Source organism: Nanorana parkeri, unplaced genomic scaffold (genome assembly GCF_000935625.1).
Source record: "Nanorana parkeri isolate BGI_ZX_2015 unplaced genomic scaffold, ASM93562v1 scaffold529, whole genome shotgun sequence".
In the NCBI taxonomy this organism is placed as follows: Eukaryota; Metazoa; Chordata; class Amphibia; order Anura; family Dicroglossidae; genus Nanorana; species Nanorana parkeri.
Genome location: NW_017306797.1, coordinates 274,426 through 300,042, shown reverse-complemented (window position 1 = coordinate 300,042; position 25,617 = coordinate 274,426). Strand labels below are relative to the sequence as shown.

Here is a 25,617-nt window from a genome sequence, read left to right as displayed (position 1 = left end):
CTCAAAACATGGTGATTCAATAATACATGCCTTATTAAAATCAAATACATGGGTTTTGCAAAGTAACAGATTCTAGACCTAGGTGCTGATATCTTTCCTCACAGGAAGGGCTGGTGTTTAGTGCCGATGATTGCAGTGCAGGAGATCAAAGGGGTTATGTTTACATAAGGGAGGGCTGGTGTGAGGGACCTTAGGGTAGGGCATCGGCTCTATTCTCTAATGCAAGAAGTTGTGTTAGTTTTATAGATATGGTATTACTTAAAGAACCTTTCAGATTGAAAAAAAAATGCTGCACAAAAATAAGGTGATTATGATTACTAAATAAGAAATTGGGACTTTTAAATTGTTAAACTGTAATTTAGGGTGCATTCACATTGTTGGGCTGTTTAGCCATCAGAAGACTGATGTCTGCACCATTACTGCCAATGCAACACATTCACACATTGTGGTGCACTACAGCAAAGGTGTGTTAACATCTACAGTATATGTGCGTTGGGGAAAGGGGCAAGGGCTACTTAAAGTGGTATTCTAGGCAGCATACCGAAATCAGTAGGAACCGACCTTTCAGCAGCTGCCTCTGCAAGAACTTTACAAGCCTGCTAATGTGACCAGCAGTAAAAAAAAAGAAGCTGTTCCTTACTACAGAAACAAGATAAGGAAATGAATGCTGGGACACAACCAAGAGGGGGAATGAAGGTTTGGGGGTAAATGTGGGTAATGCCTAGAGCAGGGGTAGGTAACCTCGGCTCTCCAGCTGTTTTGGATCCACAAGTCCCAGGGGGCATGGTGGTTACTTTACAACACACAGGGACCATGGAGAACAAAATAAGTCACCCTCCAGTAGGAAGGACAGTGTCAGCATAAATTCAGAGATGATTTGAGGCTCTACAGCCGAGTGATACAAAAAAGTTACATTTTTGTTAATAGTTAAGGTACATGAATGCTTAACATTTAACTAGGGATGCACCGATACTAGTATCGGTATCTATGCCAATACCGAGTATTTGGGTGAGCACTGCTCCCAATGCCTATCCCGATACCAGAATGCCTGGTATAAGGAAGCCGAGTGGCCAGGGAGCTGGTTTCCCGGCCAATCAGGAAACAGGGGGGTCGGTGGTGAGTAATGACTCGCTGCCCGGCTGACCACCTGGTGATAAGGGAGCATGGAGCCAGCTTCCAGGCCAATCAGGAAGCCAGGTGGCGCGTCATTACCCGACTGGCCAGAAAGCCGGCTCCATGCTTCCTCGTCACCTGGTGACGAGGGAGCGTGGAGACAACTTCCCGGCTAATCGTGTACCGGGCGGTGAGTCAATACACGCCCCCCGACTTCCTTAATAGGACTTCCTGGTATTTGGTATCGGCAAGTACCGGGAAAAAAAAAATCGTTGTTGGTGCATCCCAAGATTTAACTCCTGAGTTTAGTGTCCCTTTAAATACAAGATAAGCATGCATTATATGGCATGAAATGCCGAGGTGTGAATGTAAAAGCCAGGTGCTGTTTACATACAATATGTGCTCACATAGCAGCTGTTATAAAAGAATCGGAACACTGAGGAGGATTTCATTTACCCTTCACACCTCTTATGATCCCAAGAAGTAAAACACACAACCATCCTCACAGTACAAAGGATTTGGCACGGCACATTCCATTATGAGATGTTCTAATCATGAAGTATTACAACAATGGCTTTTATTATAAATCCCCTTTTATCCTGATCTTACAGTAATTCTATCTTCTGTTGGAAACACTTCCCAGTAGAGGCCCTCACGGGAGGAAAAGCCTTTGACACACGCCACCCAGATCAGCCCAAGTAATAAGAGAAGACTGAAGTTGTATTCACTCCCTTTGGCAGGGAAGTTTCAGGAGTCGTCTCGCTTATGGGGAGGAACACATGTAACCTGGCAACCTTGTGATAATATTACTTTTAGAAACAATTCCAGCCATGTTTTCTGCGCATCTCATAAAAGGGAAAGGCTTGAATAAGAAACAATGGCCAACATTTTTGAAGATTTCGGGGCACATGTCAACTGCTTTAAACAAATTAATTTTTTGTATAAGAAAGCTGTAAAATGGGTAAATACTATATGGAATATCAGAAATGAAGGGGGGGGGGGGGGGGTTTAAACATTAAAAACTGCTATCCATCCTGTGCACATACAGTATGTGCCCAGTCAGCTGACCGCACTTGCAGCCATTCACGTGCTGCAAATACCCGAGGACATTCACCCCTGGATGCAAATTGCTTGTGCCGAGGGTTGATTGTCTGCAGGTAATCAACATGCCAATTACATTTTATAATAAACTCTTCTGTTTTCGCTCTTTACCGTTTTTTAGACTTTTGTTTTGTTAGTGATGTCACCACTAGGTCGCTGTGCTTCTCTAGGCAATATGAGCAGAGCATGGTTGGTGGGAGGATAGAGAAGGGTGCTGTTCATGGCTTCCTGAAAACATCACAGCACCCTCTCTCAGTACTCCTCACGTGAGTCTTTGGCTTATGTGGATGCAAATATCAAACTGGCTTGTTAGGTTGATGTCAGTCTGGAGGAGCAAACATTTCCAAGTAGGCTGCATTTGTATGCAGACCTTCCGAGGTATTGAACTGGTTCAAGTTGTTCTCTTGAAAGCCCAGGTCCCCATGCTCTCCCCTCATGCTCTGTGTTTTCATTAGACATTAAAAATTCTATATATAGGATGGGCCAAAATTAGGGATGCACCGATAGCGGTTTTTCGGAATCGAGTAGGAGTACCGATATTTATATTTCGGTACTCGCCGATACAGAGCATCGATACTTCCGGTAGCATTGAGTAGGCTTCCAAGGCAATAAGAAAGCCGGGCAGCGTGTCATTACCCGCTGCCCGGCTTCTTAATTGCCTGTGAAACCGGATCCATGCTGCTTGGCCAGGAAGCCGGAATCCCAGCCAAGCAGCATGGAGTCGGCTTCCCAGGCAATCAGGAAGCCAGGAGGCGGGTCATGACCCACAGGCCCGGCTTCCTGATTGGCTGGGAAGCTGGCTCCATGTTTCCTCGCGGCACTGCTGGTCAGAGGAAGCCTCCCTCTGACCGGAACTTCCGGTATCGAGGGTAAGTATCAAAAGTACCTGGCGAGTAAGAGTATCGGTGCATCCCTAGCCAAAATACATTTTGCACTGGTCTAATCAGCAGCGACAGAAAGAACTCGGTAGAGGGTTTTGCCAATAGCAATGTCTATGGGGTAATAAATGTATGCATAAGTTTTTCACCCATAAGCTACACTGTTTCACACACTGCTCAATTAAAATCCTGAGATTTTAAAAAATGTTGTGCGTGTTATTTTAATGTCATGTTTAATTACCTCTGGATAGAAATATTCCTATATTCTACATTAATGGCATATACAGCACTTTCTGCAGAGCAGCCTGTATTTCTCTTGAGGTTACCTTTGTATACAGAACACTTCTTCTGGCAGTTGTGTTGCAATCTTTCTTGGTCTACCTGGCCTTGGCTTGGTATCAAGAGATCCCCAAATTTTCCACGTCTTAATAAGTGATTGAACAGCACTGACTGGCATTTTCAAGGCTTTGGATATCTTTTTATACCCTCTTCCATCTTTATAAAGTTCCATTACATTGTTACTCAGGTCTTTTGACAGTTCTTTTCTGCTCCCCATGGCTCAGTATCTAGCCTGCTCAGCGCTTCCACGTGAGAGCTAACAAACTCATTGGCTATTTATACACAGACACTAACTGCAATTTAAAAAGCCACAGATGTGGGAAATTCACCTTTAATTGCCATATTAACCTGTGTGTGTCACCTTGTGTGTCTGTAACAAGGCCAAACATTCCAGGGTATGGGAGCTTTTGATCAGGGCTATTTATGTAATCATTATGATTTAAAGGACTATGCGATATTAAATGGCTTCATATGATCACTATCCTTAATAAATGTTTTTACGGCATGATCAGTCATATTTTCAATATCAATGCCAAAATGTCACGATTTCTGCCAGGGTATGCAAACTTTTGTGCACAACTGTATATTGGCTGTATTTTTTACAAACGCATACCATGCTGCACAAGCCAAGCACAATACACTCACTTGTGTAACTATGCTGCCACCTAGTGGACATGATGTGCAATTGGCATCATAAGAGATAAAGGGGTCTTATTTCAGTAAGAAGACTTTCTGGCTGTCTAGCCATTCCATTCTCCCCAGAGAATACACTGCCACCTTCCATCCATTAATTACCTAAAAGCAATATTTAGTTTGAAGAACTGAATGTTTAGTGCTTCATTTAACTAAATGTAATGCATGTCAAGTGCTTTAATTACACACTGTGAGGACAGGCATTCTGTTGATGAGGACAATATTAAGCTGATCTAGGAATGTGTCCAAAAGTTGAAAGGCCACGTTGTCTTAGGGCTCAGTGTCAGGATCGGACCGCAGGCACAATGTGCCTTGCGATCCCGTGCGGCGGACCACATTGCGGCCGGAGGCCGTGGCTAGGGCGCCATTCGCTTGGTAGGGCAAGCCAGCATGTGATCATAGGTCAGAGCTGACATAGCGCTCACACAATTAGTAATTGGATTGATAAAAACAGACACGGGGCTCCATGCTATTGGCAAAATATTCAAAAACAATATGGCATATAAAGAGTCCCATTTAGTATAAAAAGACAGTTATGACAGTAAGGTCATTAAAGAGGAACTTCACCCATATCTTCAAAATAACAACAAAGGCACCTTTAGAAATGTTTAGTAATGACAATCTACACACATATACTTCTAGATCAAGTGCCGGCTTTTTATTCCTACATACCTTATTTCTCTTTTCCTGCCCATTCTTCTCATAGTGGCCAGTTTTACTAAGGGCAGATGAATCCATCTCCCTTTACTTCCTGGAACTCTGGTACATGTGATTAGGACATGTGACTATGCACATAATCTCAGGGGAGGAAAATGCCTCTAGAGATTAAAAATGACATTTCCCAGCATTGCTCTGCAACACTTGGACACCGATTACATCACTTTTGCCAACGAGAACCAGGAAGTAGAAAACAAGAAATTGTAATTAAAATAAAAATATGTTTGTTTAGCTAATGAATGCAAGATGATTTTATATCAGCATGAAGAGCATTATGCTGGTGTGATTTTTAGCCAAAGGGGTAATGGTCCACTTTAAAGGCATACACACACACAAACAATCAATATTTGCCACTAAAGGGTTGATGCATATACTGTTGAATCAGATCACGTACATGGCAGGCCACTGAGGTTGAAGCTTATAAGCTTGGTGTATGTGACATAAAGGGTGATTTATAAACCATATGCATAGCGAACAGCTATGTGAATGAGATTTACAGTGCATTATGTCCACTATATGGAGCTAAGAAGCATAGGAATCTCACTGGATGCAATCACCAATCGTTTGACAATTTCCCACTCGGCTTCTTTCATTTTGAAATCGAGCCTTGTGTGGTCAGATTAAGAAGCAATGAATTTACTTCTGAAGAGAGGGAGCATGAGAGCTAGTGAACGGAGCTTTACTCGAAGTCCTGAACCTCCACACTATGTGAATGGGCTCAGTGTGCAATATCAATGGTGAGAACATAAACACTCTTCAGTATCCAATTTGTGTGCTGGGAATGTGTGACTCCATAGAGGAAACTGGAGAGCTTGTGCTGTAGGAGGGATCTAACTGGAGAAAGACCAATGTGCGTGTGGTGGAGGTGGGATCTCACAGGAAAAAGACCAATGTGCGTGTGGTGGAGGTGGGATCTCACAGGGAAAAGACCAATGTGCGTGTGGTGGAGGTGGGATCTCACAGGGAAAAGACCAATATGTGGGTGGTGGAGGTGGGATCTCACAGGGAAAAGACCAATGTGCGTGTGGTGGAGGTGGGATCTCACAGGAAAAAGACCAATGTGTGGGTGGTGGAGGTGGGATCTCACAGGGAAAAGACCAATGTGCGTGTGGTGGAGGTGGGATCTAACAGGAAAAAGACCAATGTGCGGGTGGTGGAGGTGGGATCTCACAGGGAAAAGACCAATGTGCGTGTGGTGGAGGTGGGATCTAACAGGAAAAAGACCAATGTGCGTCTGGTGGAGGTGGGATCTCACAGGGTAAAGACCAATGTGTGTGTGGTGGAGGTGGGATCTCACTGGAGAAGGACCATTGTGTGTGTAGTGGAGGTGGGATCTCACTGGAGAAAGACCAATATGTGTGAGGTCTCACTAAGAAAAAGACTAAAGTGTGTGCGCTGGAGGTGGGATCTCACTGGAGTAGGACCATTGTGTGTGTAGTGGAGGTGGGATCTCACTGGAGAAAGACCAATATGTGTGAGGTGAGGTCTCACTAAGAAAAAGACTAAAGTGTGTGCGCTGGAGGTGGGTTCTCATTACAGGACATGACCAATCTATAAACTTTTGTGTTACAGGCACATGAAACGTTAGATCTATTGGAATAGACAGTACCGATGAAAAACAAAAGCATAAATCTTAAGTCCAAATGAACATAGAAAACAGGGAAGAGACAAGGTAAAAGGTGACTGTACCAGTGAAAACGCATAAAGGCAACCGCATCTAACAGTGCAGTTAATTTACAGGAGCGTTCTGCTCCCAAGCAAGACAGGAAGGAGTGTTAGCAAGGCAGAGGGCACACAGGTGTTAGCAATGCAGTTAAAACTCTGCAACCCTCTCCCAAAAATACCTTAATTTCAACAGTCTCCTGAGTCTCATTCTCTGAATCGTCCTCTCCCTATAAAAGACAGAAATTCACAAGGTTTAGGAAATAGGCTGTCACAATCCACATTCAGCGAGTATTTGGAATGACAGCACGCAGTAGATGTAAATCACACTAAGTAAGGTACAGAAGCTGACATAATGAACACATACTAGAAAAGAAAACCTCTTGGCCCAACTGCAAAAAATGCTATGCTCTGAAGCCGGAGAACATTTACACATGAGGACTTCAAATTTTGGTAAAGCTCCACTCCTGTCAAAATAGACAATGAAGCCTTGAGAACAGCTGACCTGCCCACAAATTGCATTTTCCATGCATGCATAGTTGTCATGTACCAGGATAACTCGCTCTCGTCAGTAATTTGGGAACACCTTTTTCATACCTGTGTATAATCAAAGCTAGGAATACCCAGCTTTATTTAAAGGAAAAGTATGAGGCGAATGAAACTGCCACAGGTCGGCTCAGTAGATCGCGAAGTGAGCGAACACATACCGTCGCTCGCTCACTTCTCAATCTATCCGTGCAGAGAGCCGTGACTGTCACTCAAAGCTCCCTGCAGGGATTACGCCCCCCGTCCGAGCCTCCAGCGCGGACTGGCGGAACGGACGGGGAGGGGGCGTGTACAGCTGGCTCTGCCTCTAGATAGGCAGAGCCAGCTGTCACTCACCCAGCTGGGTGGATCCAGGACATAATTGTCGGGATCTGTTCCGGCTGCGGCGTCTCCGTATACCGCAAGCTGTAGCTCGCGCTATACTGAGCTGTGGGTGACGGGAGGATGCTAGATTGTGTCCTCCCGTTACCCTTAGGAGAACTATGGGGAAAAGCACTGACCCCATAGTTCTCCTTTCATTAGTGTTATTTTGGATGTTAATGTGTGATAAATGTGTCATCAATGGACAGAAAACTGCACCAGAATTATTTTATGCTCCACAACGCACATGTCTCGGGGGAACACATTTCAGCAGATTTTTTTTTTATCTGCAAAAATTCTGTGCTGGCCAGTTTTTTAATAGAATAGCTCAGGTTTGTAAAGCGGCTCTGTAAACATTGGAAAACAAAAACAGAGCGGCTTCAAAATGTAGTTCCACTTTTGCAGTCAAGTTTGAGAAAACCCAACTTTATGTTTCTTATGCGTTCCCTATTCACACAGCAAGAACCTATGTAAAAAATCTTGTCCGTACACTGTACACATGCAATGGTTCAGTGCAAATATACCCTATTGCTTGTTGGGACAAGTACAAAAAGTTTACTTTTAGCTTTCTTCTTTAAAAAGAACCTATGCCCAGACTATATATACTTAAGTATTCACATATACGGCATAAGCACTTTAAACAATCCCTTATTCACCTTTGTAGCTATATGAATTGTTGAGAAATTAATTTTCAACATTCACAACAGAGGCACAGAAATTTCAGCTGCTTTCTAAGGGAGCAGACTTTGGAAGCCTGCCGCACCTTTAATGTAAACAACCAGCTAGTGTTTGCAAGCTGTTTATAACCAACTGAAACTGGACTTCATAGCCTTAGTTATGATGTTTGAGGATATATTATTTCACAGTACAAGCAGCTAGAAATGACAATGTGGGCCCGTTTTAAAGCTGTACTCCAGCCGTTGAGTCTTGCGCAGTTGTACAGGTGCCTCTCCTGTACTATAATTGCTTACTCAGATTTCACATCACAGAGTGCTTTAAAAGAAGCAGTGAGTCAGACCGCTTCATTTCCTGGCTGGAGGACATCTAGTATCATCTAGTACTCCACTGCCACCCCCAGCTTTACTGCTCCTTTAATTCATTTCAGGGGTCCCATGATGGACCTGTAGATTGCTGAAGAAGGCACCTCTGCCTGCAGTTCATGCAAAGAGTTAATCATATTTTAAATGACAAGTGTACTATCAGGAAGGCTTCCGACTCCTGGAGATGTGGGTTTTTGAAGGGACTTCAGTCTGGGATTTCTCTTCATCATGGTGCGTGGAGGTGCGGGCAACAGTACAGTTATTCCTACTCTGTGCAGTAACATCAATTCTTCAAACTTTAATTTTTGCAACAAAGTCACTTTAACAGCAGTAATTAGGACAACTACCCGGCAATGTAGCCTGGCAAGAGTGCATCGATCACAAAACTGGCTGAACAGTTTCATACACCTTTTTAGGAGAGAAGACAGGCACAATGTATTGGTGAACCAAATTGTTGGCACAGTTTCCTCACAGCCCTGGGTTCCTGCAAAAACTGGCCCAAGTGTGTGTATAGGTGTTTAGGACCCCAGGAGGTGGCACTGCTGTTAATGCATTACGGTTCAGTAATAGGATTTAAAAAAAAAAGGACTATTGTGTCCTATATTGGTAGCAGCAAGGACAATAATCCCACAGTATTGGAGGTCATCAAGCATCCCCCAGGCGCAGCAGTGGGTACCTGAATTAAACATTACTATGCATTTTTGGAAAAAGTACTGATAACACGAAGGAAACTGAGAAAATATTGGCACAATCTTATTTTGTGTTCTCAAGTGGCCCTAATGAAAGAAGGTTTATGCACCTTTATTTTCCATTACGATTTCTTGCAACCAGATTGTCACTGCGGAAGGTGATGCACATGCTTTCAGACAGAAAACTCTTGACCTGATATACAGGTGTAGTGTGATGGATGTAGAAAGTGTAGCATCTCACATGTCTGTACCTGTTATGACACTGTTAAGCAATACATATGCTGATCTGGAAACAATATGCACATCTCTGTAATGTTTGCTTTATACTGGTCAGACTGACTGTTTTTTTTTGTTTTCATGTGTCACTTTTATACATTTCAATAAAAGATGTTTTTTTTATTTATTAAAAAAAACAAAAAAAAACATTAGTATGCGTATGGTGGAGCTTCCAGCTCGCCCCTATGATAGGTACCTGTTAATTGTGGAGAAGTGCAGATCTTGGATGGAGTTCACTAGCTCATCAGATTTCTACTTATGGTGGATACAAGTAATGATGTAAGAATACCCAGACCATTACTGATAAACTTACCTGGAGATCATTAGAAATATACCAGTTTCTCTTTTATTTTTTTCAGGGGGGGTTGGAATAAAAGGAGGGATCCAAGAATGTCGTGATTTGTTTTTTAAGCAATAGGAATATAGAGGTAAAACATATGTTTAAGTGTGCATTGTAAAGATATGCCAAAGGACTTATTTTGTATGAAATGATTAGGATATTGTGATGTAAGTTACGAGCTCAACTTGAATAAATAATTCTAAAAAAAAAAAAAACATAAAAAAAACTTTTTAGAACCATTACATCGTAAGCGCCTTCACGGGACAGCGACTGACAGTTGAACATGCTCTGTAAAGCACAGTCATCTCTAGGATTAACATACCGGTAATTATAGGATAAGAGTGTACGATGTAGTAAGCAATTTGCCTGACAAGAACAGGGCTATTCACCAAAGGGTGAAGAGTTTGGAGAAGTCAGGAGAAGTGACCAATCTAGGACAACATAACTGATTTGGATAAATTCTCCAATTCAGCTCACTTTCCAGTTCAGAGATGTTGTCCTAGATTGTTCAATTCTCCCGTCTTCTCCAAACTCTTCACCCTTTTGTGAATAACTCTGTAAGTGTTCACCCGTTTGCTGCCAGAGTTGCTGATAATTATATATTTCTGAAAGCAGAGATCTTGTAGAATAAAATGTTTGCATTTGCAATATTTTATGTTACATGATTAGGGATAAGCGAAGGTTCAGCCCAAACCCAGCCAGAACCTGTGCTCCTCTGAACCTAGATGCTACATAGGGCTACCTGAGGGCCAGACCAGGCCCTGCTGCTGCAAAGGGGTTAAAGGAGAACTATGAGATGAGTGATTTCCACTCACCTCATAGTTCTAGCCGACCTGTGACAATGAGACTGTCACAGGTCAGCTCAGTAGATCGGGAGGTGAGCGAACACATACCGGGTTCGCTCACCTCTCGATCCTGTCACGGCTCTCTGCCGTGACAGGGGGAGGGGCTGGATTCCCCTCTCCGATCTGCCAGCGCTGATTGGCGGAACGGACGGGGGAGGGGGCGGGTACAGCTGGCTCTGTCTCTAGATAGGCAGAGCCAGCTGTCACTCACGCAGCTGGGCGGATCCCGTCGTCTAAGTCGGGATCCGCTCCGGCGTCTCAGTATACCGCGATCTGTAGCTCGCGGTATACTGAGCTTAGGGTAATGAGAGGACGCTAGTTTGTGTCCTCCCGTTACCCTAAGGAGAACTTTGGGGGAAAACACTGACCCCATAGTTCTCCTTTAAAGGTTATGTCGGATTTTAATTAAGGGTTATGACTTTACTTATTTGGGGAGTCCAAATGACTTACAATAACTTCAATGTGAGATTTCTCACAAGCTTTGAATACACTACACAGTTATCTAGAACTCCAACTCACAACACTTGTTGCTCCCATTTACACCTGAGTTTTTTGTCGCTTCACGTGAAGAATCCCATTAGGTTCAATGGTGCCCGTTCACACCTGATCTTTGTGTTGCTCAAAGCTTGAAAATGTATACGAGTTTCTTCTAGGGATGTTCAGATACCAAAAACTGTACGCAGTACAAGTACAGATACTTTTCCAGCTCCAGGTCTAGACTAGAGAAAAATTCAAAAGTTAGGAGGCAGCTGTCATTTGTAAGGAGCACACGGAGCTCCTGGCATTTGTACATCTCTGTTTTAATGTATGATTTTTTTTGTTATAAATATATATAAGGGATGCGCTGATATCATTTTTACAAGTACTGATAATTCCCCAAGTACTCACAGATACAAGTACTGATACTTCCAAGTACTCACAGATACAAGTACTGATACATTTTTGTTTCTCGTCATGCGACAGATTTTCTAAAACAATACAGACTTAGGCCCGGTTCACACCTGGGCGTTTTATAGCACGTTTGAACGCTCTGCAAAACGCTCAAACACCGAAATCCCATTATTTCCTACGGGCATGGTTCACACCTGGGCGTATTACAGGCCGTATGAAGGCTCTACAAAACGCCCTACGCCCAAAGAAGTACAGGAGCTTCTTTGGGGATTTTTTGTTGCGCATTTGCATTGGGATACAGCCAAGTAGCCCTCGGAAACGCGCGCTTGTCGCGTGTTTTTTTACCACGAATCGCGGTAAAAACGCACATCACGAAACGCGCGACAAACTCGCATATTCGATACGCCTAGGTGTGAACCCAGCCTAATGATTTCAGGACAGTGGTGGAGCGCCACAGCCAAGTCCCAGCTGCAACCGCTGCAACCCTGGTAGTTCTCATGAAAATGCCAAGTATCAGCACTGGTATCTGAACATCCCTAGTTTCTTCTAAGGCAGAATTCAATAGAAGCCCTAAAAAAAAAAAAAGAAGAAACTGACTTTACACTGGCTAAAAAAAACACAATAACGCCGCAAAAATGAACCGATAAAATGTGCAACAAAAAAAATGCTTCTAAATTGCTGTAACTAAAACTCAGCTCAGGTGTGAATACAGACCAAGTGTCAGGGAATATTGTGCAGTGTAGTACAGACTTTGTGAAAAACACAAATGGTCTTCAAAACAGACACTCCACCATGATCCACAAGAACTTAATACAATGATCACTTGCAAGTATTCTTGATTATAACAGTAATATGTACAAACACAAGCATCTGTGAGAACCATGAAATATACCAATTATAAATGCTAACAATCATTAGAAATGCTGGTCTGTGGGAACTGATCATCATATAAGAGCAAGTGCTTGTCTTATTTCTCCAAGAGATCTGATCACAGTATGTACAACGCATCCACTAAGTGTTCTATAATATCCCACAGCGACGTTCGCAGCGATATGTAACATGTGCGGCGTAATGGGCGCAATCGTCTTTTTTGCACGTATGCGCCCCCGACGCATGTTTGCATGCGTGTATGTATGGGTGGGGACTTTAAAATCGGCACCCCATACACGCGATCCGCCGGCTCTAAAGCCGGCGGATCGCTTGTATGGTATCGGGCATTGCTGCCTGTTTTAAAAAAACGGCAATTTTCCGCGCGCGCGAGGGGGCGTGTCTGAGCGGACGCCTAAAGACGCCCGCTTAGATCTAGAGAGCTCCGGGCCGGCCGTTTTTCTACTACGGCCGGCCCGGAGGCAGTTAAGGAATACAATGGAATAATGTTCAATGTTGATCACATGGTCACTTGGGTGCTCTTTATCTTATAAACCATATTTGTATACATACAGTTGTGTGAAAAAGTGTTGGCCCCCTTCCTGATTTTAATGTCACACTTTAATGTTTCAGATCATCAAACAAATTTAAATATTAGTCAAAGATAACACAAGTAAAACACAACATGCAGTTTTTAAAAGGAAGGTTTTTATTATTAAGGGAAAACAAAATCTAAACCCACATGGCCCTGTGTGAAAAATGTTGGGCCACCCTTATCAGCAAGAACTGCACTCAAGCGTTTGCGATAACTTGCAATGAGTCTGTTACAGCGCTGTGCAGGAATTTTGGTCCACTCACCTTTGCAGAATTGTTGTAATTCAGCCACATTGGAAGGTTTTCGCGCATGAACCGCCTTTTTAAGGTCATGCCACAGCAACTCAATAGGATTCAGGTCAGGACTTTGACTAGGCCACTCCAAAGTCTTCATTTTGTTTTTCTTCATCCATTCAGAGGTGGACTTGCTGGTGTGTTTTTGGATCATTGTCCTGCTGCAGAACCCAAGTTCACTTCAGCTTGAGGTCACGAACAGATGGCTGCACATTATCCTTCAGTATTATTTGGTAGACAGCAGAATTCATGGTTCCATTTATCACAGCAAGTCTTCCAGGTCCTGAAGCAGCAAAACAGCCCCAGACCATCACACTACCACCACCATATTTTACTGTTGGTCCCGCCGAGAATCGTACGATTCTCGGCGGGTTTTCAAGCCTGCTTGTTCAGCGGAAGACGTGCGACCGTACAGTAGAAACAGTCGCACGCCTTCCATACACTTTGCGATTCTCGTACGATCGCGGGATTTCCCGCGATTCTCGTACGATAATCGTACAGTGTATGGGCACCTTTATTTAAGTGATTTCTTAATTGCGAACAGGTGTGGCAGTAATCAGGCCTGGGTGTGGCTAGGGAAATTGAACTCAGGTGTGATAAACCAGAGTTAAGTTATGTTTTAACAGGGGGGGTGTGGGGGGCAAACACTTTCACACAGGGCCATGTGGGTTTGGATTTTGTTTTCCCTTAATAAAAACCTTCCTTTAAAAACTGCATGTTGTGTTTACTTGTGTTATCTTTGACTAATATTTACATTTGTTTGATGATCTGAAACATTAAGGTGTGACAAGCGTGCAAAACAATGAAAAATCAGGAAGGGGGCCAACACTTTTTCACACAACTGTAGATCTATGTCATTTAGATTTCACAGATGGCAACGTCTTCTTCTACTGCCATATAAGACCATAATTGGTTGAAAATATAAGTGTGAGATGATTTACTATGATTTACTGGTGTCACGATCCTAGACTGCGTTTTGTACATTGTTTATTAATATGGATCTATGAAAATACATATTATGGGGCACTGGAAATGGTGGGGTTTTATAGGGGAACATTTTTTAAATTTATGGTCATAAGGGGACATTTGAAAAGGCTGTTGAGGGAATTTTGAGTTGTTATATTCGTACATTGGATGTAATTATTTGGGGTTCACTATTGTGCTAAAGTCTGTTACAGTCCTAAAACTGTGTTTTTGGTTTTTGAGTCTTCTTGAGTACGAAACTGTGGACTCCAGGGTTTGGAGGTCATTTATGAATCTTGTACACTTGCACAACCCACTATGATACTGTGTGAGAACTGAAGAAGCTCACCCCCCTCTCCTTGCAAGATTAGTGACCACAAATCTGCAAAAATGCCCCTCTGCAGTTCCTGTAAGAACTATATAAAGTTTAGGACATGCGCAGGGCAGCCATCAGAAATTTTGGGTCCCCTTACATGGCTTTAGGCCGGGGCCCCCCTTCCCACACTGCTGACACCCCGCACCGCTGCCACACTGAGCCAGTCACACTGTTATTATTAGGGATGCACCGATATATCGGCCGAAAATTGCACTTTTGGCATAATGCTGAAAGTGCCATTTTCCTGCCGATACATTGGCGCATCCCTGCTTTCTCTCCTCCCCACTGGGCGCTGCTCTATGTCACAACGGGGAGAAGAGAAAGTGACAGGCGACCGAGCGCTGTGAGCGTCTCCTCCCACACCCACACTGCTCTGCCGCCTATCACAGTCCGGCAGAGCGGTGTGTGGGCGGAGACAGCGCTGTCACAGGAGGCTGGGCTCTCCTCTCTACACCGCTCGATCAGCCTCCTGTGGCAGCGTGTCAGAGAGAAGAGCAAACACTCAGCGATCAGTGATCGCTGAGTGTTTGTACATAATTGATATGGTATGTTAACTATATCCTCAATTATGAATGAATAGGAGTGATCTACATTACCCCCATTTATTCATAATTGTAGTTATAGTAAACAATGTTCTCATGTTATCAATGAACAGGAACACTTAGAGGATTCCTGTTCATTTATAAACAGGTGACACAGAAAAAGAGATTGAGGACTTTCTCAATCTCTTTTTCTATTTTAAAAAGGGAAATATCAGGGGTCTGTTTAGACCCCTAATATTTCCCGGAAGCCCCTAAAAGCAAAAGTAAAAAATAAAAATATTTTATAAAAAATGAATAAAAATATAAAAACATTAAAAAGTTTATAAAAAAATAAAATATTTAAAAAATAAAAAACATTTCGGTATCGGTTTCGGCCTGACTTTTATTTCGGTTTAGTTTCGGTTTTAAAATTTCCATTTCGGTGCACTTCTAGTTATTATTATACATTTATATAGCTCTGACATATAGCACAGTGCTGTACAGAGAACACTGAGCCAGTCACATCAGTCTCTGTACAGAGGAGCTTACATTCTAATGCAGAATGGCACCAGCTTAGGGGGACTACAAGTCCCAGCAATACATGTATACAGCAATGCAGAACAGTATATGAATTGAGCTCGGCTTAGTGACCCGCTGGACTCTGGGCTTAGTGACCCGCTGGGCTCAGGACCCACCCGAGACCCCACACATACCTGAGAATGACCCTGCAGAGCCCTCCCATAGATGCTGCACAGCCCATCTGATACTCTCTATGGTGGGCTCTGCAGGGTTCTCGGGTGGGCTGGGCAGGGCTGCATCTCCCTCCCTCCCAACTCCTCTTACCTGCTCAGCTGGCCTTCTCTGCTGCTGGACAAGCCGGAAGTGACGTGATGTCACTTCCAGCCGGTCCGAGATCAGAAGAGCAGCAACGTCAATGGGGCCCCAGCCTGCTCCGATGTAAAAACTGATTAATGAGATGTCCCCTCCCTTCACTGTACCAAAAGGACTTTTGCCTTGATCCATTTAATCCCTCATTCAGCTTAGGTGGAATAAGGGATCATGTTATATTTAACTGGATTTTATTTTATTTATTATTTTAATCCTCATCACACACACAATATTGCCAAAAGTATTGGGGCGCCTGCCTGTGCACGCACATGAACTTTAATGGCATTCCAGTCTTAGTCTGTAGGGTTCAATATTGAGTTGGTCCCAAAATATTCCTGGTAATAGAACAATAGCACAGTGACTGTGTGAGTAAACCAAAAAATTAAATAAAATGATATACTGTGTATCTATCTATCTAGAGTGAGAGACTATATTGCCGAAAGTATTGGGGCGCATGCTTTTACACGCACATAAACTTTAGTGGCATCTCAGTCTTAGTCCGTAGGGTTCAATATTGAGTTGGCCCACCCTTTGCAGCTATAACAGCTTCAACTTATCTGGGAAGGCGAAGGTTTAGGAATGTGTCTATGGGAATGTTTGACCATTCTTCTAGAAGCGCATTTGTGAGGTCAGGTACTGATGTTGGACGAGAAGGCCGGGCTCGCAGTCTCCGCTCTAATTCATCCCAAAGGTGTTCTATCGGGTTGAGGTCAGGACTCTGTGCAGGCCAGTCAAGTTCTTCCACCTCAAACTCGCTCAGCCATGTCTTTATGGACCTTGCTTTGTGCACTGTCATGTTGGAACAGGAAGGGGCCATCCCCAAACAGTTCCCACAAAGTTGGGAGCATGAAATTGTCCAAAATGTCTTGGTATGCTAATGCCTTAGGAGATCCTTTCACTGAAACTAAGGGGCCAAGCCCAACCCCTGAAAAACAACCCCACACCATAATCCCCCCTCCAACAAACTTTACACTTAGCACAGTGCAGTCAGGCAAGTACCGTTCTCCTGGCAACCGCCAAACCCAGACACGTCCATCGGATTGCCAGACAGAGAAGCTTGATTCGTCACTCCAGAGAACACGTCTCCACTTCTCTAGATTCCAGTGGCGGCGTGCTTTACACCACTGCATCTGACGCTTTGCATTGCACTTGGTGATGTAAGGCTTGGATGCAGCTGCTCGGACATGGAAACCCATTCCATGAAGCTCTCTACGCACTGTTGTTGTGCCAATCTGAAGGCCACATGAAGTTTGCAGGTCTGTAGCTATTGACTCTGCAGACAGTTGGCGACTGTCATTGTACGTGGCCCACCACTTCGTGGCTGAGTTGCTGTTGTTCCCAGTTGCGTCCACTTTGTTATAATACCACTGACAGTTGACCGTGGAATATTTACTAGCAAGGAAATGTCACGGATGGACTTATTGCACAGGTGGCAACCTATCACAGTACCACGCTTCAATTCACCGAGCTCCTGAGAGTGACCCATTCTTTCACAAATGTTTGTAGAAGCAGTCTGCATGCCTAGGTGCTTGATTTTATACACCTGTGGCCATGGAGGCGATTGGAACACCTGAATCCAATGATTTGGAGGGGTGTCCCAATACATTTGACAATATAGTGTATATCATCCATGATCATTAGGGGTCAGATAGCCTCCTTCACAAAATTTACTTACAGAATGTTGGCTAGCATCATCATCATCTTTGTTGGATCCATCTTCTTCCACTCTGCTTATGTCATCCTCTCCGTATGAACGGGGCACCAGACTGCCTAGGACTAGGTCATCTAAAATGGCAGGACACATTAAAAGTGTTAAAATGGAAGAGTACACTGTTCATACTTATACATTTAATTTCCTTTCCATATCATACAGCCAACCGACACTAGGACCAGGGACATTTCTAGGTGCTTGAGACAGACTTAACAGTCAATCTGGTAGTAAGGTAACCTAAAGATGAGCCATACCACAAAGCCAGCCAACAATGGAAGACAGGGACATTTCTAGAGGCACAAGGCTGTCACTGCAGTAACTGTTATGGAGCCCTGTCTGAAGATGAGGTATACACTACAGACTAGGGCTGTAACAACTATTGATTATAAAACGATTGAAAAAGTTGTCAACGTTTTCAATCATCGATTAATCGGCTTTCGATTAGTTGGCAGTGTTCACGGCTTTGCACACGCCGCACCTCCTCAAGATCGCCGCCGCTGCCAGACCCGCCAACTGCCCGCCTACATTCACGATCGGCACAGGGACGCGGGGAGAAGAAGAAGTATGGAGGAGCAGGCGTGGGGGGGGATGACAGCCACCGACAGATAGACCCCCGATCTCAGAATCAAGTTGCTGGAAGACTGCTCAGGTAAGCCTGCACTTTCCCACACAGGGTACTCTATAATGTATTGCTGGGATAGTGGGATTTGTATTCCTCTATAGCCGATGGTACATTATGCTGTATATTATACGGAGCAAAGTACCATCAGCTATTGAGGAATACAAATCCCAGCAATACATTGTACACTGTATGTATTATGTATTGCTCGGATTTGTTGCACTCCTATATATAGCTGGTATTATTCTGCATTGTGGCGTGTTGCCGATCGTGGATGTGGGCGGAGGAGGAGGTGCGGCGTGTGGATTCGGGCGGGCGGGTCTGGCAGCGGAGAGCGTGAGGTGGGGAGGAGGTGCGGCGCGCAGCGTGTGTGGAGCCGTGAATAGGGCCAACTAATCGGAAGCCGATTAATCAATGATTGAAAACGTTGACAACTTTTTCAATAAATCGATTATAATCGATTTAGTCGATTAGTTGTTGCAGCCCTATAATAATCGGCTAACTAATCGATTTTGAAAATAATTGTTAGCTGCAGCTCTAATACAGACAGCCAAAATTGGGAACCAGGGACATTTCTAGCACACAAGACTGACCCTCTTGTCAATCTGGTACCCAGTCATGCCTAAAGATGATATATCCTATACAGCCAGCCAACACTGGGAAACAGGGAAATTTCTACGACAGAAGGCTGACTCTCTGGTCACTGATACCCAGTCCTGCCTAAATATGATATATCCTATACAGCCAGCCAACACTGGGAACCAGGGACATTTCTAGGACACAAGGCTGACCCTCTGGTCACTGTGATACCCAGTCCTGCCTAAAGATGATATATCATATACAGCCCACCAACACTGGGAACCAGGGACATTCCTGGGACACAAGGCTGACCCTCTAATCCCTCAGATACCCAGAGCTGTACAATAAAGGCAGCCAGCACTGGAAAAAAGGGGACTGCAGTCACTCTGATACCGACCCTCAGCCACCCCTCACCCCCAGCACCGTTCGTGTCTCACCTTCCACTTCCCCGTCACTCTCCAGTTCGGGCTCCGAGTCCCCGACATACACCGCCAGGGACGACAATACATTCTTCTTACTCGCCGCCATCGCGTTTGTCGCACCTATGACGCATCGCCACCGCCCGAAAGGAAGGTGTGAACGACACCGCCAAAGCAACAGAGCTCTGGTCTGGTGTCGTCATCAATGTGCGACGCACCGGCGGAAGTTGGGAGGAAGTTTGCGAGCAGCTGACACACGTCTGTACCGTTTGTAATTTGTGTAACTTTGTGATTTGTTTAGGGGGGAGTTCATTGTCATGTGGGAATTGTTATAGGAAAAAGGAGACAGCTTATTGTGTTACTTGTTACATGTGAATGTGGCTGGGCCCAGACACAAGTTCAGGGTTGACTGCCCCTGCTCTGACATTATGTTGTTTACTAGTTAGAAGGAGCCATACCTAAGAACTTGGAGACATCTGCTTGGTGTATAAATATGATGTGGAATGGCCAACCCCAGCAAAAACATTTTTAAAATTTAGGTTTGGTTAGGGCAGGGACGGGTAATGTCTCCTGTGTCCCCATTTGGGTAATTTCCCCTTACTTCCTGTCTGGACAGGATGTGATGGAACATCTCCCCACCAGGGACAAGTATAAAAAACAAAAATTACAAAGATGAGGTTGCATATTTTGCTGATGATACAAAGTTGTACAATAGGGTTGAAATTCCTAGAGGTGGATTGGCATTGCTGGAAGATTGGTCACAGCAGTGAAAAGCATTTCTAGATGGAAGATAATGCACTTTGGGTCAAAGAATCCTCTGATAGAGTACACTATGGGAGGTGCAATGTTGGCCAGAAAGATTTGGGATGCTTATTTCCGATGATTCCAAAATGAGCAAGTATGGTCTGACCCCTCTATATTGACCCTTAGTTGTCACTAGAAGGCTCACCAGCAGGAGGAAGGAGGTCCTGACCCCTCTATATTGATCCTTAGTTGTCACTAGAAGGCTCACCAGCAGGAGGAAAGAGGTCCTGATCCGCCTATATAGATCTTTAGTTATCACTAGAAGCATCACCAGCAGGAGGTCCTGATTCCCCATGTAGATCTTTATCAGTAGAGGGATCACAAGCAGGAGGAAGGAGGCTCTGATTCCCCCATATAGATATGTATCATTAGAGGAATTGTCAGCAGTAGGAAGGAGGAGCCGTCTATAGAGATCTTACATATCACTAGAGGGATCACCAGCAGGAGGAAGGAGGTCCTGATCCCCTTTATAGATCTTTATCACTAGAAGGCTCACCAGCATGAAGAAGGAGGTCCTGATCCCCTTTATAGATCTTTGTCAGTAGAGGGATCATCAGAAGCAGAATTTGAACCCTCTATATCGATCTTTAGTTATCACTAGAGGGATCACCAGTAGTAGAGAGGAGGTCCCGATCCCCCTATATAGATCTTTGGTTATCACTAGAGGGATCTAGGGATGCACCGATGCCAGTTTTTCGGTATCGAGTACTGATATTTTGCTGTCAGTACTCGCTGATACTGAGTACCGATACTGGTGCTTCCGCTGGCATGGAGCATAAGCATGATTGCCCAGGAAGCCAGGCAGTGTGTAATGACATGCCGCCCGGCTTCCTGATTCCCTGGGAAGATGGCTCCATGTCTGGCTGGCTCAATGCTGATTGGCCAGGAAACCTGCTTCCCGGCCAATCAGCATGGAGCCGGACCTAACAGCTGGCTCCATGCTGATTGGCTGGGAAGTTTGCTTTCCAGCCAATCAGCATAAAGCCGGCCGAATAGCTGGCTCCATGCTGGTTGGCTGAGAAGCCGGCTTCATAGCCAATAAGGAAGCCGGTAGGTGGGTCATTACTCGCCGCCCGGCTTCCTGATTGCCCGGGAAACCGGCTCCATGTTCCCCTCTGGCATTGCCAAATCTTCCTGTGACCGGAAGTTCCAGTATCGAGGAAGGTATCTGAGCATTTGGGGGAGCACGAGTATCGGTGCATCCCTAGATATCCCCAGCAGGAGGAGGGAAGGCCTGATCCCCCTATATTTAACTTTATCACTAGAGGGATCACCAGCTGGAGGAATGAGGTCTTGATTTGTCTATTTAGACCTTATTTAGAATATGGTGTCCCGTTCTAGAGACCTCACTCTAGAATATAATAATATATCTAGAATAAAATATGTTGCTTCCAGACTCCAGAGATTGGCAATTAAAAGCTTATTTGTCCTGCCTAGCTGCATGTACATTTGTTCAGTACAATTTAACCAGCTGTTGTAAGAATGGAACAAATGGGTATATGCCGATTCTCTCCAATGTTTTCTTGAATTGTATCTCTTTTCTACCATGTATTTATTTCCTATGATCTTCGGCTCCATGTAGCGGCCATGCTGGGGTTTTTCCCTCATTAACGCTGTTCTGTCTAAAAATCTATGAAAGAAATCACACTAAGAACAAATCTAAACATGGCCGGTACAAACCTAGATCTGTGTGTGTTTGTTGTGAAAAGATAATACAATTAGGCTCAATGACTGCCACACACAGTGTCAAAGGGCTAGTCCATGGAAAACTGAAATTTCTGTTATAGGTGGGCGCTAGTGGCCTGAAACGAACCCCCTTGTTCAGGAACATACATGAAAACATCTCACTGCTGGAGTTTCCTACCCAGCTTCTCAATGACATTTGCACTTAGCATCAGACATTTGTATAAGCAAGTGCAATGTGGTTTAGAATTTTAACCTACATGTGCACATGTCAGCGGGGAAGGGGGGGGATTGGCCCGGGGAGGAAGAAGAGGGCCCTCAGGTCCCTCATGCTGCCTGCAGCGTTCGTGAAACTGAGGTGTGGCAGACGCTGTAGCCAGGGAGGGCAGAACATTGCCCAGTAGGCAACATGGTGAGGGAGGTGAAAGATAAAGACCGGAGCTCCGGGCAGCGTGGCTTTTGGAGAGAGGTGCAGTAATCGGCACAGGGGCATAGAATGGAGGATGGAGAGCTACAGGTACCAAGGGGAGTTGATACAATGCCATCCTAATTCCCCCTCCATCACTTACTAATTTCTGTGTCCCCCTCCGTACTGTCTGTTTTCTACCCAGTGAGCATCCCCCAATCTCTCCACCTATAATAGACTACTGTCTGTGTATTTTCCTCCCACGCAAACTACACTTGTATACTACCCCCCATACCCCTATATTAACCACCATGGGAAAGAGCTGCAGAGCATCTGCCTGCTGGGAGCTGTAGTCTCAGGGGAGAATGTCAGCACCTTGGCGTTTAATGAACCCCCCCCCAAGTGGTGGAACGCCAGGGCCCAGTTGCAGCTGCGACTCAGGTAGCTCCTTCCATGGTGGTGGGGGGTGGGCAGGGCCCCTTTATGGTTTCTTGCACCGGGGCCCTGACCTTTCTAGTTACGCCTCTGACACTATGGGGTTGATTTACTAACCTTATAAACACACCACGAATGTGTATACACCTCTGCAGTGTGTTCCCTCCCAGCATGATCTATGGGTGGAATCTAAACACCTTTGTAATGTGTACACACCCAGCAGGTGTGTTGTGCAAAGCCCTGAATGAATTCCAAGGTGATGTTGTGTAAATTAGCTCTATGTTGTGTTGCTTGCGTTGATGAATGCAAGGAATGTAAATGCATGAGCTAACCATTTTTGTCTAAACTGTGAAGCAGCATTATATATGCATCATGTGCATGATTTTTCTATATATGGCATTAGTGGAAATATGCTTTTAGAGACTTTTTGGTTGATAAATACGTTTTGCTGTGTGAAAATCACACACACCTGGTGTGTGTATGTGTGTTTAGGTTAGTAAATCACCCCCTATGCGTTGCGTTAACTCGCATGTGCTAACCCAATGCAGTAGAAGGTGTACTGACTTGATGTGATGACTTGAGGATTCCTAGACCACTGCAGAGGAGGGGGAGAGATGTTCTAGGGACCGGTTTAAGGGCTCGGGGGTTTAGGTGATTATAACTTTTTGACCCCAGGCCAAAAACAAGCACTTAATAAGTTTCTGCCTAGAGTTCTTCTTTAAACAAGCAATTGCATTTTAATGGCACATTTATGAAAACTATGCTATTGAGTGGCCTTTTGGATATGTCGGGGGCTGCATCTGAGGTCCCCTAATTTTACTAAGTTGACTAACACTGGTATAAGGTAAAGTAATATGCATGAGGTGTGCCTATGTGGGTTTAGATTTGTATGAATCCTTCCTGTAAGGCCTCATGCACACAGTATTCACGCTGAGGCTGGGGATTCCTGTGCAAGAATCTACGGATCCTTGTGGCAGGAATCCCAGGTGTGCCCACACAGATGCGGCCGCTGTGCCAATTCAAGTTAATAACAGGGTGACAGCGGCTGCATCTGTCTGTGACAGTACACATGTAATTGTACATGATATGACTACCTGCGGATCAGGAGAGATGTTTTTCCTTGGTTGCAGAAAGCTTCCAACTCTCTCAGCTCGGCTTCCCTGAACTTCCTGTCCACTAATCTCAACAGGAAGCAAAGTCTTCAGCAGCAGTCCTTCTCCTAGCATTTGAAGAGGGAGAAGCTGGGGAAGTGGCTTGCTCTGCTGTGTCTGCGTATTTGTGGAGACACACACATCTTACTAGCACACACAAGGGTGTCCCCATAGGACCCTGCAAGGGAAAGGAGCAACCCCAAAACCGAAAATCCGGGCCAGAGCTCAGGGAACCAGCTGATTTTGCAGGAAGCTAAAACTTTTAAACATAAAGGAGCAGCATCCATTGTAAGTAATTTCATCAGCATTTCAAAAAGCTTTTGACTTTATTATCACTTCAAGCAAACCAAGTGCCATTTACTGGAGGTTTACAAAGACTTGAATTGCCTTGTCAGCAACATAAATGTAACATTTGTGCTTGTAAATTATATCGAATCATTTCTATTGTTTGTTCTACTGTAATCCAGTTCTACTGGTAATTGTTGTTTTTCTTCTTTTTCTTCATAGTAACACATTGATGTTCCATGAACTGGGATAAGGAATAAAGTGTTATTATTCGGTAAGAGTTGTATATGAAATATGTTCTCATAAAGTGCAGCTCCTGGCAAACAGATATGTACACAGCTGAAATGCAGACAGGGCTAAACTGTTTTGGATGCCAAAATATTTATAATTGTGTTCCTACTCCTTTGTACTTCAAACACAGTGCATAGCCAGGAAGGTGACACTGCTGTTTCCTGTCACTGCTTTGCATGCTCCTGGTGTCACTTGCCTGTGAATTGGACAATAAATGAGCAGTATTACACAGCTGATGGTTTCCTGTGCTTTCCTCATCAAGATGTATAATTATCTCTCTTCTCCAGCTTCTAACGCCTGTAAACATTAGATTGCCCATGTTTATATTAAATTTGTGATACAGAAACCAATACAGATTGGTTTCAGGTGTGTCAGTATGGTTCTGAGTCTACAGATTGGTTTCAGGTGTGTCAGTATGGTTCTGATTCTGAGTCTACAGATTGGTATCAGGTATGTCAGTATGATTGTGATTTTGAGTCTACAGATTGGTTTCAGGTGTGTCAGTATGGTTCTGATTCTGAGTCTACAGATTGGTTTCAGGTGTGTCAGTATGGTTCTGATTCTGAGTCTACAGATTGGTATCAGGTGTGTCAGTATGGTTCTGATTCTGAGTCTATAGATTGGTATGAGGTGTGTCAGTATGGTTCTGAGTCTACAGATTGGTTTCAGGTGTGTCAGTATGGATCTGGTGTTTCAGTATGGTTCTGATTCTGAGTCTACAGATTGGTTTCAGGTGTTTCAGTATGGTTCTGATTCTGAGTCTACAGATTGGTTTCAGGTGTTTCAGTATGGTTCTGATTCTGAGTCTACAGATTGGTTTCAGGTGTTTCAGTATGGTTCTGATTCTGAGTCTACAGATTGGTTTCAGGTGTTTCAGTATGGTTCTGATTCTGAGTCTACAGATTGGTTTCAGGTGTGTCAGTATGGTTCTGATTCTGAGTCTACAGATTGGTTTCAGGTGTGTCAGTATGGTTCTGATTCTGAGTCTACAGATTGATTTCAGGGGAAGACTGAACACACCCTGGAAGTATCATTTTACATAGGAGCTACTGATGCAATCCGTACAGAGATTTTCTGGCAATGGAGAGCAGGTCTTTGGAGATATACTCTAGAACAGGGGTGCCCATTAAATCGATCGTGATCTACCAGTCGATCGCAAAGCGATCCCTGGTCGATCGCGATGTCCTGTCCTCCCACCGTGGGGCTTCTCCTTTGGATCCGAGGAGAAGTGTAGGTAGCGC

At 44.3% G+C, this 25,617-nt stretch overlaps 1 protein-coding gene across 1 annotated transcript in view; it reads right to left on the bottom strand.

Moving 5' to 3' along the window:
* Window positions 1-19,530, bottom strand: part of SAP30BP (SAP30 binding protein) — a 45,956-nt gene extending 26,426 nt beyond the window's left edge. Inside the window, exons 1-3 of the mRNA XM_018561540.1 lie at window positions 19,340-19,530; window positions 17,669-17,778; window positions 6,686-6,733 (exon numbers count right to left, since the gene is read on the bottom strand). Coding sequence (XP_018417042.1) covers window positions 6,686-6,733; window positions 17,669-17,778; window positions 19,340-19,430 — 249 coding nt within the window. The 5' untranslated portion in view covers window positions 19,431-19,530. The remainder of the gene's footprint in view (window positions 1-6,685; window positions 6,734-17,668; window positions 17,779-19,339) is intronic.
* Window positions 19,531-25,617: the final 6,087 nt, after the last annotated feature.